This window comes from Chlorocebus sabaeus, chromosome 3 (assembly GCF_047675955.1).
Source record: "Chlorocebus sabaeus isolate Y175 chromosome 3, mChlSab1.0.hap1, whole genome shotgun sequence".
NCBI lineage: Eukaryota > Metazoa > Chordata > Mammalia > Primates > Cercopithecidae > Chlorocebus > Chlorocebus sabaeus.
In genome coordinates, this window is record NC_132906.1 from 6,359,978 (window position 1) to 6,375,296 (window position 15,319).

Below are 15,319 nucleotides of genomic sequence, written 5' to 3' on the forward strand. Positions count from 1 at the left end.
GTAAAAATCTTTTGCTAGTCTCAAACTCTTTCAAAACATTGAAGACGGTGGAACATTTCCCAACTCATTCTGTGACACCAGCATTACCCAGACACCAAAGCCGGGCAAAGACACTACAAGAAATAAAAATTACAGACCAAAGTCTCTGATCAATATTGACGGAAACACTGTCAACAAAATACTAGCAAGCTGAATTCAGGAGCATACCAAAAGTATTATGCACAATAACCAAATGGATTTATCCCTGGAATACAAGGATAGTTTCACATATGAGAAACAGCATAATATATCACACTGACACAGTAAGAAAACAGGTGATCATCTCAATTGATACAGAAAATTTGACAAAATTCAATACCCGTGATTTAAAAAAAGCCACACCCAAATTGAAATAGAAACATGATACAGGCCATGTGTTAAATACCCATAGATAGTATCGTACTATGGTACAAGACTAAAAGCTTCTCCTCTAAGATAACAAGACAAGAATGCCTACTTCTACCACTTCTATTCAATGTAATATTGAAAGTTCTAGCTAGAGCAATTAGGCAAAACAAGTAAATAAAAGTCATCCAAATTTGAAAACAGGCCAGGCACGATGGCTCACGTCTGCAATCCCAGCACTTTGGGAGGCTAAGGCAGGTGGATCACCTGAGGTCAGGAGTTCGAGACCAGCCTGGCCAACATGGTGAAACCCCGTCTCTACTAAAAATACACAAATTAGACGGGTGTGGTGGCAAGCGTCTGTAGTCCCAGTTACTCGGGAGGCTGAGGCAGGAGAATCGCCTGAACCTGGGAGGTGAAGGTTGCAGTGAGCTGAGATCATGCCACAGCAATCCAGCCTGGGCGACAGAGTGAGACTCCAGCTCAAAAAAAATAAAAAAATAAAAAAAAATGTTTGAAAACAAAGAATGATTATCTGTTAGCAAATGGCATAATCTTACAGGTAGAAAACCTTAAAGATTCCACACCAAAAAAAAACTAATAAAGCTAATTATTCAGCAAAGTTGCAGGACATAAAACCAACAAGCAAGTATTAGTTGCATTTCTATATACAATGAACAATCCTAAGAGGAAATTAAGAAAATAATCCCATTTATAATAGATCAATAATAAAATACTCAACAGACCTGTACAATAAAAACAATAAAACGGTGTTCAAAGAACTTAAAGACCTAAATAAATGGAAAGACATCAGTGTTCACAGATTAGACTTAAAATTGTTAAGTCAATTTAATCTTCCTCTCAAGTACCTGGGATTATAGGCATAGAATTTAATCTATTGTCAAACACTACCCAAAGCAATTTAAAGATTAAATGTAATCTTTGAAAATCCCATTGACAATTTTTGCATAAACAGAAAAACCTAAGATTCACATGAAACTTCGAAGGGCCTTAAGTAGCCAAAATGATCTTGAAAAAGAACAAAGTTGCAAGACTCATACTTCCTTACTTCAAAACTTACTACAAAGCTACATTAATCAAAACAGTGTGGTACTGGCTAAGACAAATGGGACAAAAGAGAGTCCTGAAATAAACCCTAGCATACATGGCCAACTGATTTTGGCACCTCATTCATTGGGAAAAGGAGTCTTTTCAGTAAGTGGTGCTGGGAACAGTGGGTACCAACATGCAAAAGAATGAAACTGACCATTACATCACATACTAAAATTAACTCAAAATGGATCAAAGACCTAAATGTAAGAGCTAAAATAATACTCTTAGAAGAAAACACAGGGCAAAAGTTTCATGACATTGGATTTGGTGATGCTTTCTTAGATATACCAAAAGCAAAGACAACAAAAGAAAAATTAGGCCAGGTGAGGAGGCTTACACCTGTAATCCCAGCACTTTGGGAGGCTGAAGTGGGAGGACTGCTTGAGCCCAGGAGGTGAGAGCAGCCTGTGTAACATAGTGAGACCCCCACTGCTACAAAATATTTAAAAATTAGCTAGGTGTGGTGGCACATGCCTATAATCCCAGGTACTTGAGAGGCTGAGGCAGGAGGAGCACCTGAGCCCAGAAATTTGAGACTGTAGTGAGCCACTGTGATTGTGCTACTGCACTCCAGCCTGGTGGGAATGGGACCCTGGGGAGGAAGGGAGGGAGGAAGGCAGGAAGGGAGGAAGGAAGGAGGGGAGGAGAGGAGGAAGGGGGGAGTGGAGGAAGGAAGGAAGGGGGAGGGGAGAGAGGAAGGGAGGAAAAGAGGCAGAGGAAGGGAGGGAGGGAGGGAGGGGAGGGGAGGGGAGGGGAGGGGAGGGGAGGGACGAGGGGAGTAAAGGAGAAAAGGAGGGAGAAAGAGGGAGGGAGGGAAGGAGGGAAGGAAGGGAAGGAGAAAGAAAAAGAAAAGAGACTGACTGCATCAAAATTTAAAACTTAAAACTTCTGTGTATCAAAGGATACTATCTATATCCAATGCTTATTATTTTCTGAATTTTTTTATAATAGCAAGAATGAAAAAAAAACTGGAACACTGGTACATTGCTGGTGGAAATGCAAAACGGTACAGCTGCTGCGGAAAACAGTATGGCTATTCCTCAAAAAGTTCAATATAGAATTCCACATGCTTCAGCAATTCCTAGATCTATACCCAGAAAACCCAAAATCTGGGGCTCAGACACTCGCACACCAATGTTCACAGCAGTGTTAGTCACAACTGCCAAAAGATGTAAATAACCCAAATGTTCATTAATGGATGAAGGTATAAACAAAATGTGGCATATACATAAAGAGGGCAAACAGTGATTCTTCCACCTCTATGAGGCACCTAGAGCAAGTTCATCAAGAAAAAAGCAGAATGCAGGTTCACAGAGGCCGCGGGAAGGGAAGAAGTACGGGCAATGACTATTTAACGGGTACAGAGTTCCTATTTGGGACAATGAAAAGAATTCTGGAAATGGATGGCAGTGGTATTTGCACATCGCGAATGTACTGTCACTTAACTGGACGCTTAAAAATGACTAAAATAGTAATTTTTAGGTTATTTTACCACAACAACAACAAAAAATCTTTTGGTAAGGATAGCCATGGTTAAGGGCTTGGACACTGGAGTTACACCAACTTGAAACCTGGACCTGCTACTTTCCAGCTGAGTGGCTCTAAAAAGGTACTTAACCTCTAAAGAACCGCAGATTCTTCTTTTGTAAAATGAGGATGTCACTGTCTCATAGATGTGGTTAAGATTAACATTAAAAGAAGTAAAATACCGAGCACAGGGGCCATCACATAGCAGGCTATCACCTAAAAGCAATGGGTTGTTATTTCAGTAGCTCTGCAGACAGAACAGAGGCACGGTTATTATAGAAAACACATGAATGAAGAGAGATGGGAAAAACCTTGACATGCTAACAGGCACAGGTACTGGTAACGGGGAATCATGAAAAAAAGTTTGTGGCAAGGGACTCTCAGCTTTTCAACAGTTCATGAAAAACTTTCAGGTATAGAGGATTTCATTTACTAAAAGTTCCATAAGAAGTGTGTGATACAGATGCTTAGAAAAGAGAATGCGATCGCAGGTCCAACTGACAGTATAGTTCACCTGTCACTGTGCTTGTTCTAGGCACACTCCTTCAGAGACATGAATGACAAACAGTGCTTCCAGAACAGGGCTCCCGGGAAGAATGAAGTCTCCGAAAGCCACCTGATACAAAGATCAGCCTTGAGATCAGAGGCACACTGGGAGAATGAAGGATGGACTGAAAATAATGGCAACGTAAGTAACAATTCAAGTTACTCAGTAACGGAACCGGCTTCCAGCACTCAAGTGCAGGCTGACTGACCACTTGTGAAACAGATTTTACAGGAGCAATTACTACACAGGAAAAGAGGAGGAGCAGGAGAAACAGTGACCTTTAAGGTATTTTACCTGCTTTACCCTCTAAGATTCTATGACTCTCAATTTTCAAATTTAAACTTTGAACTTTTCAAAGACATGCTATCACAGAAACATGACACCAGCTACTACGTGCTAAATGAATGCAGGCACATGTAGAATGTTATTTTACACACATGCAATTCTGTCCTAGGGAAAATCTCTTTGGATACAGAAGTAGGAGCTTGGGCAAAAGTAGTAGCACAATTTCTGAAGTGTCCAATTCTAATCTGTAAATACATTTTAGGCAAAAAGGAAAAAACACACTTAAAACCCACAGGCACAAATAAACCAACTTTAATAGATATTATTTTATATTTATATAGCGCCTTCTTCAAGAACCTTAAATGCTTTACAGACATTATCTCTAATTAATCCCCACAACAACCCTGTGAGGTAGGTATTACTCCCATTTTACAAGACAGGGAGACTGAAGCACAGAGAGGTTAAGTGACTTGCCCAAGGTCACACAGTTAAATTCACTGAAGAGCCAGGACATGAGCGCTTTAGCCTCCCAGCTCCCAGTCAAATACCTCATGATAGAATCTTTAATAAAAAGTGTTTTTAAAGAAAGTATCAAGAGTAGTTATGAAAATGAGGTCTTTCTACTGCCATCAAGGAAAGAAAAAACCCTATACTGATGGTTAGAGGCCCCAAGACCCACATAATACAACATTTCCTTCTTTCCCTGTTCCCAAGCCTCCTGGTTCCTGTCTTAAGTAATCTTTTAAAGGTAAAATTTCCAAGACAGAAGCCATGTGACTTAAGAAGTGGGATTTAATTTAGAATATTTACTTTTAGTTACAATAATTTATAGAAATTTTTATTCCAATATACAAAATATGGGACAGCCATCCCAACAATCATGTACATAGTTACATAACAATCGGCCACCATTTACAACTTAAACCAGCCCTGCATTTTAATCACAGTCAACCAACATACAACCTCACAATGCTTTCTTCATGGGTCACTTTTCTTACTTACTATACCTGTATTTTTCCCCCAACCCTGACCCTATATGTTTTAAAAGTATATTGAGTTTCTTCAAAACATTTTACTTAGATCCAGCTGCATTAAGAAGAAAAAGTAAATGTAGAACTGTCACCCCACAGTCCCTCCCCTGACAAATCATACTATGAAGTATGATGTAGATGTGAATAAGTATGTGATTACCAGGAACTCAACACATATACTAGAACTTGCTTTAATATGAAATGTAACTTGGCTTTTACTGCATGTTTTTTCTTTAATGCAAAAATGTAAAAACAAACACAACATAGTATTTCAATGCTGTACCTTTATGCAAATGACTTCATCTATCTTTTCTTAAACATGTTGTGATATAGCTAATGTTAAAACTGACACAGCTTCACTTACCTCTTTTTCTCTGTACTGAAAGCTGCAGAAATACAGCTTTAATTCCAAGACAATTTGGTTTAAGCCCTCAAAATAAAAAGAGCACATCCACTTTCACCGCCCTGACTTTCCCCACATGGTTGATTGTGATTCTCTGTGGCATGTTGGTAGATCAGGCTGGCTATATATAATTTGTACAAAACATCTCTAGCCAGGGTAAGGCTTTAGGAACTATCTTAAAAAGAAACTTGTCAAAATAATTTTGATATTTAGTACAAATACTATTATTATAATTTTCTCCCAGCACATGTGTTTAAGTAGCCCAATTACCTAAGTGACCCTGTTAAAGGTCTGCTTATGGAACAAATAGGTGAAGTCATTTCCTGAGCCAAAAGATACAGATAATAAATGTTAATAATAGCAGCAGACTAAAAAATTCCTTTTTGTTGTTTGTTTTCCATAGTCAACAGTTTTAGCAAAAGAACTTTAGAAAATGACAATTTTTTTTTTAATTTACTGCCTGAAAAGAATTTAATAAAGAACATCCAAGGCCTGATTGCTATTATTCTGAATATAATTTTCAATAATTTTCTGCAAGTTACATTCGGCTACTGTCAGACAACTTTCTGATGCATGGAAAAACGTCCAAAAAAACTGCGACGGTTTGCATACATTTTATGTTACATATATTATTTCTTAAAACCCCCAACAGAATGAAGTCTTAGCAAACACAAATTTTAATTTCTGAACACCCTTCCAGTAAGATTGTAAAGGTGCGGGGAAGGGGAGGAAGGACTTTTTTTTGTATTCCTAGTCTACTTGATTAAAATTTAATCTTCAAAGGGTTTGTTTAGCTCGCTATCCAGGCTGCTAGGGTTATGATGAACATTATTACTTATTTCCAGGGTAAAAAAATGACATCTGAAAATAACATAAATGCTATGACAAGATTTCCCAAGCATGACCTCAACTTGAAACATCAGAATACTTAAGAATTCTAAAGATTGGTATACCACCACTGCACCAGAATTTTTAATTATTCCAACAACTACAGGAATTTTTTTATAGTTTTTTAATTTTATGAAATTAAAGCTGAAGAAAATAACTGATTTAGAAACCATAACAAAAGGACAAATACTTAGCCAGAGATATCAGTTCCTCCTGAAAAAGGATATTTACCTCCTCTCACTGCAGTTTTTCTCAAGGTATCTTACTGATTTCAGATAAAATTTAAAATTCACCTTAAAAATAGAAACAAACAAAAGGACTACTTAAACTGACATTAACTGATAAAAATATGTTCAAATTTACTGACAGAATCATGGGCACTTCATACAATACTTAGACTCTACCAGTTTTAAGTAAAATAAATAAGGAAAAAATTATAATTACAAAGCCAGTCTTTCCCCTTGGGGAAACAAAAAGCCACTTTTGACCAATTGCTCCCTACATATACATACACTGTATATTATTATAAGCTTCTTCAGAGAAGCAAAACATCTTTGTCTTCCCGACACTGGATTATCTAGCATGTTAGGTTTTACATCAGGAAGGCAACTGCAAGTGTTGGGCCCAAAAGTATTTCTGGTTTACTCTTGAAAAGACCACCGAATATGCTTCTATACACACTGAACCAGGCAAATTTATGCAGTGTGTTCAACATCATCTCCTTATCAATACAGCACAGACCCCGATTCTTTCTACTGCACTCCCAAGGAATTCAAAGCATTATTGGTGCAATTAATGAAGAGAAAATGCGTGTCAATGACTGGAAGGCTGTTTTACAAGAGGAGCTGGTATCTCTGATTTCACCTCCTTGTTGAATGGAACTGTACAGACAGCATGATACCTGAGCAAATAAATCAACTACCATGATCGGAAGGGCTTGTCAATCCATCGTCTTTGCTTTATCATGTGCAAAGTGTGCTACTGCCCCCTGAGCTTCCTGCATTTCTCTTTTCTTGAAAAATCAGTGCTTGATCCTTTCCAAAATAACCAGAGAAGAAATGAGGCAGAAAGTATCTCTTCATCACGGTTCCCCCTCAGTCCCGAGACTGATAGAAAAGGATGTAACCAGACTCAGAGTTCTTTGAGATATCTGATGTCAACCCGTAGAATTCTTCAATAGCCTGTGCATCTATTTTCTGTGAGGCAAAATGTAAACATTAGTACATAAATGAGCTCTGTACAGTCAGATGGCTTAAATTTAATAGACTGATAATACCAAGTATTTGGGGAAAATGGAACTCTCATACATAGCTGGCAGGGCACTCTGAAAACATGTTTAGAAATACCTATCTTCTTTTTTTTTTTTTTTTTTGAGACGGAGTCTCGCTCTGTCGCCCAGGCTGGAGTGCAGTGGCCGGATCTCAGCTCACTGCAAGCTCCGCCTCCCGGGTTTTCGCCATTCTCCTCCCTCAGCCTCCCGAGTAGCTGGGACTACAGGCGCCCGCCACCTCGCCCGGCTAGATTTTTTGTATTTTTTAGTAGAGACGGGGTTTCACTGTGTTAGCCAGGATGGTCTCGATCTCCTGACCTCGTGATCCACCCGTCTCGGCCTCCCAAAGTGCTGGGATTACAGGCTTGAGCCACCGCGCCTGGCAAGAAATACCTATCTTCTAAAGCTGAACATACAACTACCCTTTGACCCAGCAATTCTACTTCTAGATATAGGATGAATTAGATGAAACCACTAATAACTATTTTGGACCTACAAAATGGCAACTTCCAGGTCGGGCACAGTGATTCACGCCTGTAATGCCAGCACTGTTGGAGGCCAAGGCTGGCGGATCACCTGGGGTTAGAATTTCAAGACCAGCCTGACCAACGTGGAGAAAGCCCGTCTCTACCAAAAATACAAAATTAGCCAGGCATAGTGGTGCATGCCTGTAATCCCAGCTACTCGGGAGGCTGAGGCAGGAGATTCACTTGAACCCAGAAGGTGGAGGTGGCGGTGAGCCGAGATCGCACCCTTGCACTCCAGGAGCCTAGATAACAAGACTCTGTCTCCCAAAAAAACAAAAAGGCAACTTCTAGTGGTCCAACCTAACATATACCCAAGGAAAATGAGTGTATACGTCTAGCAAAAGGCTTGTAAAAGATGACCAATGCATTTTAATTCACAATAGTCATTAACTGACAAAAAGTCAAATTTCTAACTTGGTATATTCGTACAGTAGACAATGACAAAGCAGTAAAAAAGAACTGCCATCACTGCAGGCAACAAGAATGCACCTCACAAATATATTCAGTGAATAAAGTCTGATACAAACAAAATCATACTGTATGAGTCCATTTATATTGAAGCCTAGGCAAAATTAATGATAAAAGTCCAAATAGCAGGCTCCAGGAGGTTAGAGGTGAGGAAAGCTTAAGTTCTGACCAGAAGGAGGAACAAGGGGGCCTGCTGCGGTGTTGAAAATGAATTGTATCTTGACCTGGATGGTAGTTACAAATGTGAGTGTGTCTCTGTGGCTGTGTGTGTGTGATGGGGGGGACACACATATACAAATTCATCAAATTGAGACCTGTACACTTTACTGTTATGTATGTTACACGGCTTAATTTTTTTTTTTTTAAAGTCAGGTCTGTTGTTGAAAGCATTCCTTTGTTTTATTCCACGTGTGTAAAGGTTACGTGACCATTCAACTGTTGGGCTTGGACGTTGCAATAGTAAGAAGTAGGAATCAGACTACAATCTATAGACCCAGACATTTGTCTCATATTCATCACCAGTCATATCTAAATGAGAAACTATCAGAAAAAAGTGAAAAGCAACATATGCATACAACTTTCAAAAATAAGAGATTAAGAAACTACTTACTTCTACAATGTCGTCATCAAACAACAACCAAAAATCATGACTCTTAACTATTGCAATATAATGGCCTCGATTGGGACCACTAAAACAAACAGAAAAGAAGTTAATTTAACATGATATTTATTAATACTACTCTTTCATGCTCTAAATTTTATGTTTTATACAGCAATTGAAACAAATAGCAGTAAAAAAGAACTGCTTCTTTTTTATACCCCTTAACTATTCTTTCCAAAAAAGATAAAGCTACACTGAGTTGAACTGGTAATCAATTTTAAAAATCAAATAATTAGTACTCTAAGAGATTCTATTCACATAAAGCTGCATTATGGAAATTCTTTACTGTCTTTGTAATAGTTTTCAATTTTGCTTCTATAATAAAAGACAAGGTTTTCTATCATTTTATAAGGGGAGGGGATCACAGCAGAACATGCTGAATTCAACTATAAAACAATGCATACAAGAATTATTTCTAAACCTCACTCCCTTGGTAATAGTTTTTTTTCTTGAGGAAAGATCCAACATGATGCTTGAAACAGGCAAGGATATCAAATCCTTGGTTCCAAAATCAAGCCTGAACTTCACAAAATGTCTTTAAAAGCAAATGACCTTTGCTCAATGGTGAGTCAATATGAAGTACCTAATGCTTAATACCATTGTAACTATTACTATGATTGCCCCTGTATCTCATTTTAAACAAATCTGGAATATATAAATGTAGACATGCATAAAAATAAACGAGGCGTAATTTCTTTTAAAAGCAATTCTTTGTTTTATAAAAGGATATGACAAAGGCTTTAACCTCTTCCAGTTTAAGCACGGTTCATTATAAAGGCTTATATGGTTATGTTTATTCTATTGTGATTCTATAATTAATACAGAATTTGAAATCCTTTTCAATACAAATTATTCCTTATGGTAAACACTATTTTAAAAGTAGTGACCAGATATTAGAATAAGCCACCTCCTAACATGTCTTATGTTTCTCAGATCATTTGATCCTGTAGGTAAGAGAAGTACCTTAGGTGACAGAATGACACCAACAAAAATTTTTTTTTAAACTATGGACGATGACACCTCAAAACTTTCTTTTTAAAAAGCATTTAATGCTTTATTAAGTCTATTTCTACGTTTATTTAGGACTCATCTAAAGGGTCTTGTGTGTTATGGGGAGAGGGTCAGAAACGAAAACAAAATTATAAAAGATGAAATCAAGAAACATCAAAGAAAGGCTGCAGAACACAGGATGGAAGGAAAGGAGGTAGGTGGGGTGAGGACTAGTAAACTGAGAAAAGTTAGGTGGCTTTTTCCTTTGGCAAAGAACTAGTTTGAAGAACAGTAGACAAAAGTTAATTTCATAAACTAAAAATGAAATGAGAGATGAAGGGCTGAACTTCCACCTAAGGAAGCTGTTTCTTAGGCATCTGATTTCTGGACATTAAACACACTCAGTTGAGTAGATATAAATGCCTAATGTATGCAAATAACTATTGACTGCTGTGGAGATTAAAGATATTTCAACAACTGCTTGCCCAAATACCCCTTCAGTACGGAGACAGCTACTCCAAAAACATAATCCAAGGCAGAATATGATACAAAAGTAGAGCCACAGGAGAGACCTTATCCAGCAAGAGAGGAGGCAGAAGGGAGAGAGGGATGGGAAATCAAGAAACGGAGCCCAGTTCTGACATGGGCTTGAAGGGTAATATTTAGTCAACAAACATTTGCTAGAAGTCTCTTCTAGGCTGGGAACCAGGGATAGAGAAGGAACAAGCTGAACTGGAACTGACATGCTGATAATGAGGCTGTGCACACCCTCCACACTTTCATATGAAGCAAATCTACAAATAAGTCTGATAAATAAAATACACAATGGAAAAATATTCTAAAATATGATTATCTTTTATTAGCGAGCAAATTATCTCCTGTTTTAAAAAGCACCTGTTCTCATAAGGGAAGCAGACATACATCCTAAGACAGTACACAAAGCACTAAGACAGGGCTAGCACTGCACATCTAGTATTTATGTGGAGACTGAGGCTGGGCAGAAGAGCGTCAAGGAAGATTCCAGAGAGGAGAGGCAGGAAGGCATGAGGCAATGAGAGTGAGACAGGAGAGAGTAAGACCCTGGGGTAGGGGCGGGATCCCAAAGACCTACTGTGCACAACTCCACCAGAAGTGAGTTCCCAGTGAAGGCAGACCACCAGGGCTGTGAGGAAAGTCAATAAGCATCTCTCTGCAATTTTCTGCAACAATTCTGACAGTAGGGATTCAGACAGCTGGCAAGAGGATTTTACAGTGCTTGTGAGAACATGCTTTAACTGACTGTGGAGTTCAAGTTGGGAGAAGCAAGTGAGGCCAAAGAAAAGGTTAAAAAGGCAAAGGGTCAAGAGACTCAAGGATTTCAGGGTGGGGAAAGGGTTGGGTTAATTTTAAAAGGAGAGAGTGGGGACGGGACCCTGGTTGCCGTCTAAGTCAGGCATCTCAACTCAATGTCTTGTGTGTAGAGCATAATTCTAAAAATCTAACATAATTTAAGTAGAGTAGGACTGTTACTAAATTTGAAGAGGCTAAAGAACAGTCTAACTAGGTTGTGAGAAAGTAAATATTATAGAGCTGGGATGTGAGAAGGTAGTATTATATTTTTGTTACTAAGACAGTAGCAGTAGCTGATTTACATCTCCTTTTGAATCCCAACAAAGCAATGAAGTAATTAGTATTATTTACATTTTCTAGAAGAGAAAACTGAAGCCTTTTCAGGAAGCTCTGCATAACATCACATTGCCCACAACTGGCAGAAATGGTACTGAGATCCAGGCTTCTCTCACTCTGAATACCTGGTCTGAATCACTACACCAAGGTTCTTCAAGTAATCTTGACACTGCTTCACTCCTTTAAGGTGTGATCACTCTTAATTTAGAAGTAGAAGAAAGATTCTTGCTGAGGATAAAAGACGGGACCCAAGGCTGACCCAGGCAATGGAGGTACAAGACGATTATTACAGAGTATTTGCTCCCTCTGGGTTGTCCTTAAAAATTCTGATCAGAGGCTGGGCATGGTGGCTCACGTCTGTAATCCCAGCACTTTGGGAGGCTGAGGCAGGCGGATCACCAGGTCAGGAGATTCAGACCATCCTGGCTAACACGGTGAAACTCTCTACTAAAAATACAAAAAATTACCCGGGTATGGTGGTGGGCGCCTGTAGTCCCAGCTACTTGGGAGGCTGAAGCAGGAGAATGGCTTGAATGCGGAAGGCGGAGCTTGCAGTGAGCCGAGATGGCACCACTGCACTCCAGCCTGGGAGACAGAGCGAGACTCTATCTCAAAAAAAAAAAAAAAAAAAAAAAAAAATTCTAATCAGAGAGTTGGGAGGAGGGCTGAAGTGGAGAAAGCTGGAACTTTTTTTATTTAGATAAAACATGCTGTTAGTACAAGTTTCCCAAAACCAAGGGGAAAATGAGGAGTGCCTGCTTTAAAATTATTAAAGGAAATTCTAAGCAGTCAATGAAGATGGTTATGTTCCAAATACAAGTTCTGATTATGTGATGCTCTTGCAGTTTGAGAATTTTTTGATGTATTTAATAAGGTCAGTTACAGGTATGTATGTTCATACAGAGAAGATGTGTATACCACGTTGGAAAAGAAGATGAGAAGGAGAGAGAAAGCAAAATTAGCTAATAGGAAATGATAAATACACACCCAGGTAAAATCAAAAAATGAATCTTTGAAGATTACTTCCAATGCCATTATAAATGCTTTTTACAACCACTGATATGCTGAACATACGCAATTAAACTCAGAAGTGATTTATTTTAACCAACAACCCTCTATACACACACCCCAAAAAAGGAAAAGAAAAACTAACAGACCTCAAAGTTCTAGGAAATCAGATATAGTACTTGCAGAGTCATAAATAATAAAAATAAAAACAATATATTTTAACATATAAAATTTTTAAGGAATGATAAAATGTAAAGCTAAAACTCCATTTTGAAATAAAATTATCTTGAGAAGAATACAGAATTTCTAAAAGTTCTGTATTTGAATAATTCATGAACATCTTGAATATACACTGCTCTTCTAACCTAGAAATTCCACTACCCCGGAGTCGCAATTACCTTCCACAGTGAACCACAACAGCAACCAGGTCGTACATTCTGTCTGGATTGGTGGCATCACCTGAAGTGTTAAATAGACGAAGTTCTAAAGGGAAAACTACCCGGTAAGAGAGTTTTGTGTATCGATGAAGTTGATCCATATATTTAAATCTCTTCAGGTGTAGAGCTAGAATCATGGGCAGTTTTTTAACTTTCATCCTATTAAAAATAAAAATGAAAACAAAATTTCACAAAAGATAACCACCATGTCCTTGAATTATCAAACTATGATATCCAACGAACAGATAGTCAATGGTCAGTTTTAATAGCCCAGCGCCGCCCAGTTTCGCACATTTCTACCAATTATTTTTATAATGACAAAACAATGTTCTGAACATCTTAAGACGACCCCACCCTACCGATCATCGGCACACCACATAATTTGACACAGCACTCAACATGGCTCCAAAACAGATGGAATGGCATTAGTCCTTGGTTAAGGAATCTGTATTTTTCAAACACACATCTCTTATAATAAGGCTAAATGCACAGGGTGCTCAAGAGTGGTAGAGGGAAAACAAGTTTCTTGAAACTGACAGTTCCTTTGGACTTGGGTAGACTGAAATCTATTTTTTCTATCAATCTATATGATGCAGGTACAGACTGACAATAGGAGACTAAACAAAAGCGCTAAAGACCATTCAAGGTGCTTGTCAGAGACAAGAAATAACTCCATATTAAGAAAAATGACTATGTATTTCCTAGAAAGGGAATAAAATAACCTGGAAACTTAGGAGTTAAGTTTTTAATTGTGAAACACAGGCTGTTCTTCATGTTCTAAATAATCTTTATTATGCCTTTAAATGCCATTTCTCCCTGAGAGTGCCTTTGTACTCCTACTTCACCTAAAAATCTATTCTTTTAATGGCTCAGCTCAAATGTCACACCCTCTGGCACAAATACCTGCTCTCTTCAATCCTCCATCAGCGCTTTACAGGTTCACTTTATATATGTCAAGCTTATTACATGGTAACAATTTTAGGTGATTACGGTTCTTTTCTTCTAGGCCCTGAACTCGTGGCAGCTAGAAAGCATTCCCTTCATTTTTATTTCCCCACTATCTAGCAACATGCCTGACATAGGATAGATGCCAAATGTTGCAGAACTGAATTTTAAATGGGTCTGGTGAAGCAAAATACTCCTCACAATTTAAACAAGTGAGATATATGGTAAGCCACATGTCTCTAATAAGTGAAAAATCATTTTATAACATTATACTAAATCTGCATTCTACATGTCTTAAATATGGTGGATAGCTTATTATTCCTAAATTACTTACTATTCGAGTAACTTAGCCTTTTGGAAACATTAGCCAAAGTAAAGGTAAACAACTAGTCACTCCTAGAAAGCAATCCAGCAATATGAATTGGGAGCCTTTACAGCCTTTGTCTCACTAATCCTATTTCTAGAAACATAAATTAAATATATAATCTCAAAAACATCCCTTATGAGAATAATCTACTTGTAGAGTTCTTTTACATTGTAACAAATCCCAACTATTCAACAACAGGAAATGTAGAAATAAATTAGAATTCAAACATGACAGAGTGTTGTACAACTTAAATAAAACAATGCTGATGAAAGTTTCCAGGTGACATGGGAAAATACTTAAGAAGTCAGGATATAAAATTATACATAAAATTTAATTCAACTATGAATTACCCATGTAGAGTTCCTGAAACGAAATCTTTACAAAACATCAAGGTATCCTTTGAGAATTTCCAATGGATGGTAGATGCAAAAGACGAATTTTCTCAGCATAAAATGAGTGTCAGTGTACTATTAATAAATAGCAGTCAGGTAAGACTAGGAAGAGGAAAGAGAATGAACTTGGCCTCATGGTTAGGGAACATGTGTTTTTAGCAATTACACAAGGCGGGGGGAGTCCAAATGCAGAAAAGAGAAAATGTCTCAGTAATAGCAGATACAATGTTTGATAAGACAACACATGAAGAATATGAATCCTATTTGCCAAAGATCCTCCCAGGGGAGAAGTGCTGGCTACCACAAAGAAACCAACTATCCATGGAATTGTCAAGCAAAAATATGTGTGGAGCCATATTTTAAAGATGATGAGAGACTAGCTTACAACATTTCCCTCATATTGAAATGGTT

At 38.0% G+C, this 15,319-nt stretch overlaps 1 protein-coding gene across 3 annotated transcripts in view; it reads right to left on the bottom strand.

The window, feature by feature from the left end:
* Positions 1-4,152: 4,152 nt before the first annotated feature.
* Positions 4,153-15,319, bottom strand: part of USP12 (ubiquitin specific peptidase 12) — a 162,403-nt gene continuing 151,236 nt past the window's right edge. For all 3 annotated transcript variants that reach the window (XM_037986883.2, XM_008021792.3, XM_037986882.2), the window contains 3 exons: positions 13,166-13,363; positions 9,054-9,132; positions 4,153-7,374 (listed from right to left, as the gene is read on the bottom strand). In XM_037986883.2, the coding sequence (XP_037842811.1) occupies positions 7,273-7,374; positions 9,054-9,132; positions 13,166-13,363 (379 nt within the window). In that variant the 3' untranslated portion in view covers positions 4,153-7,272. The remainder of the gene's footprint in view (positions 7,375-9,053; positions 9,133-13,165; positions 13,364-15,319) is intronic.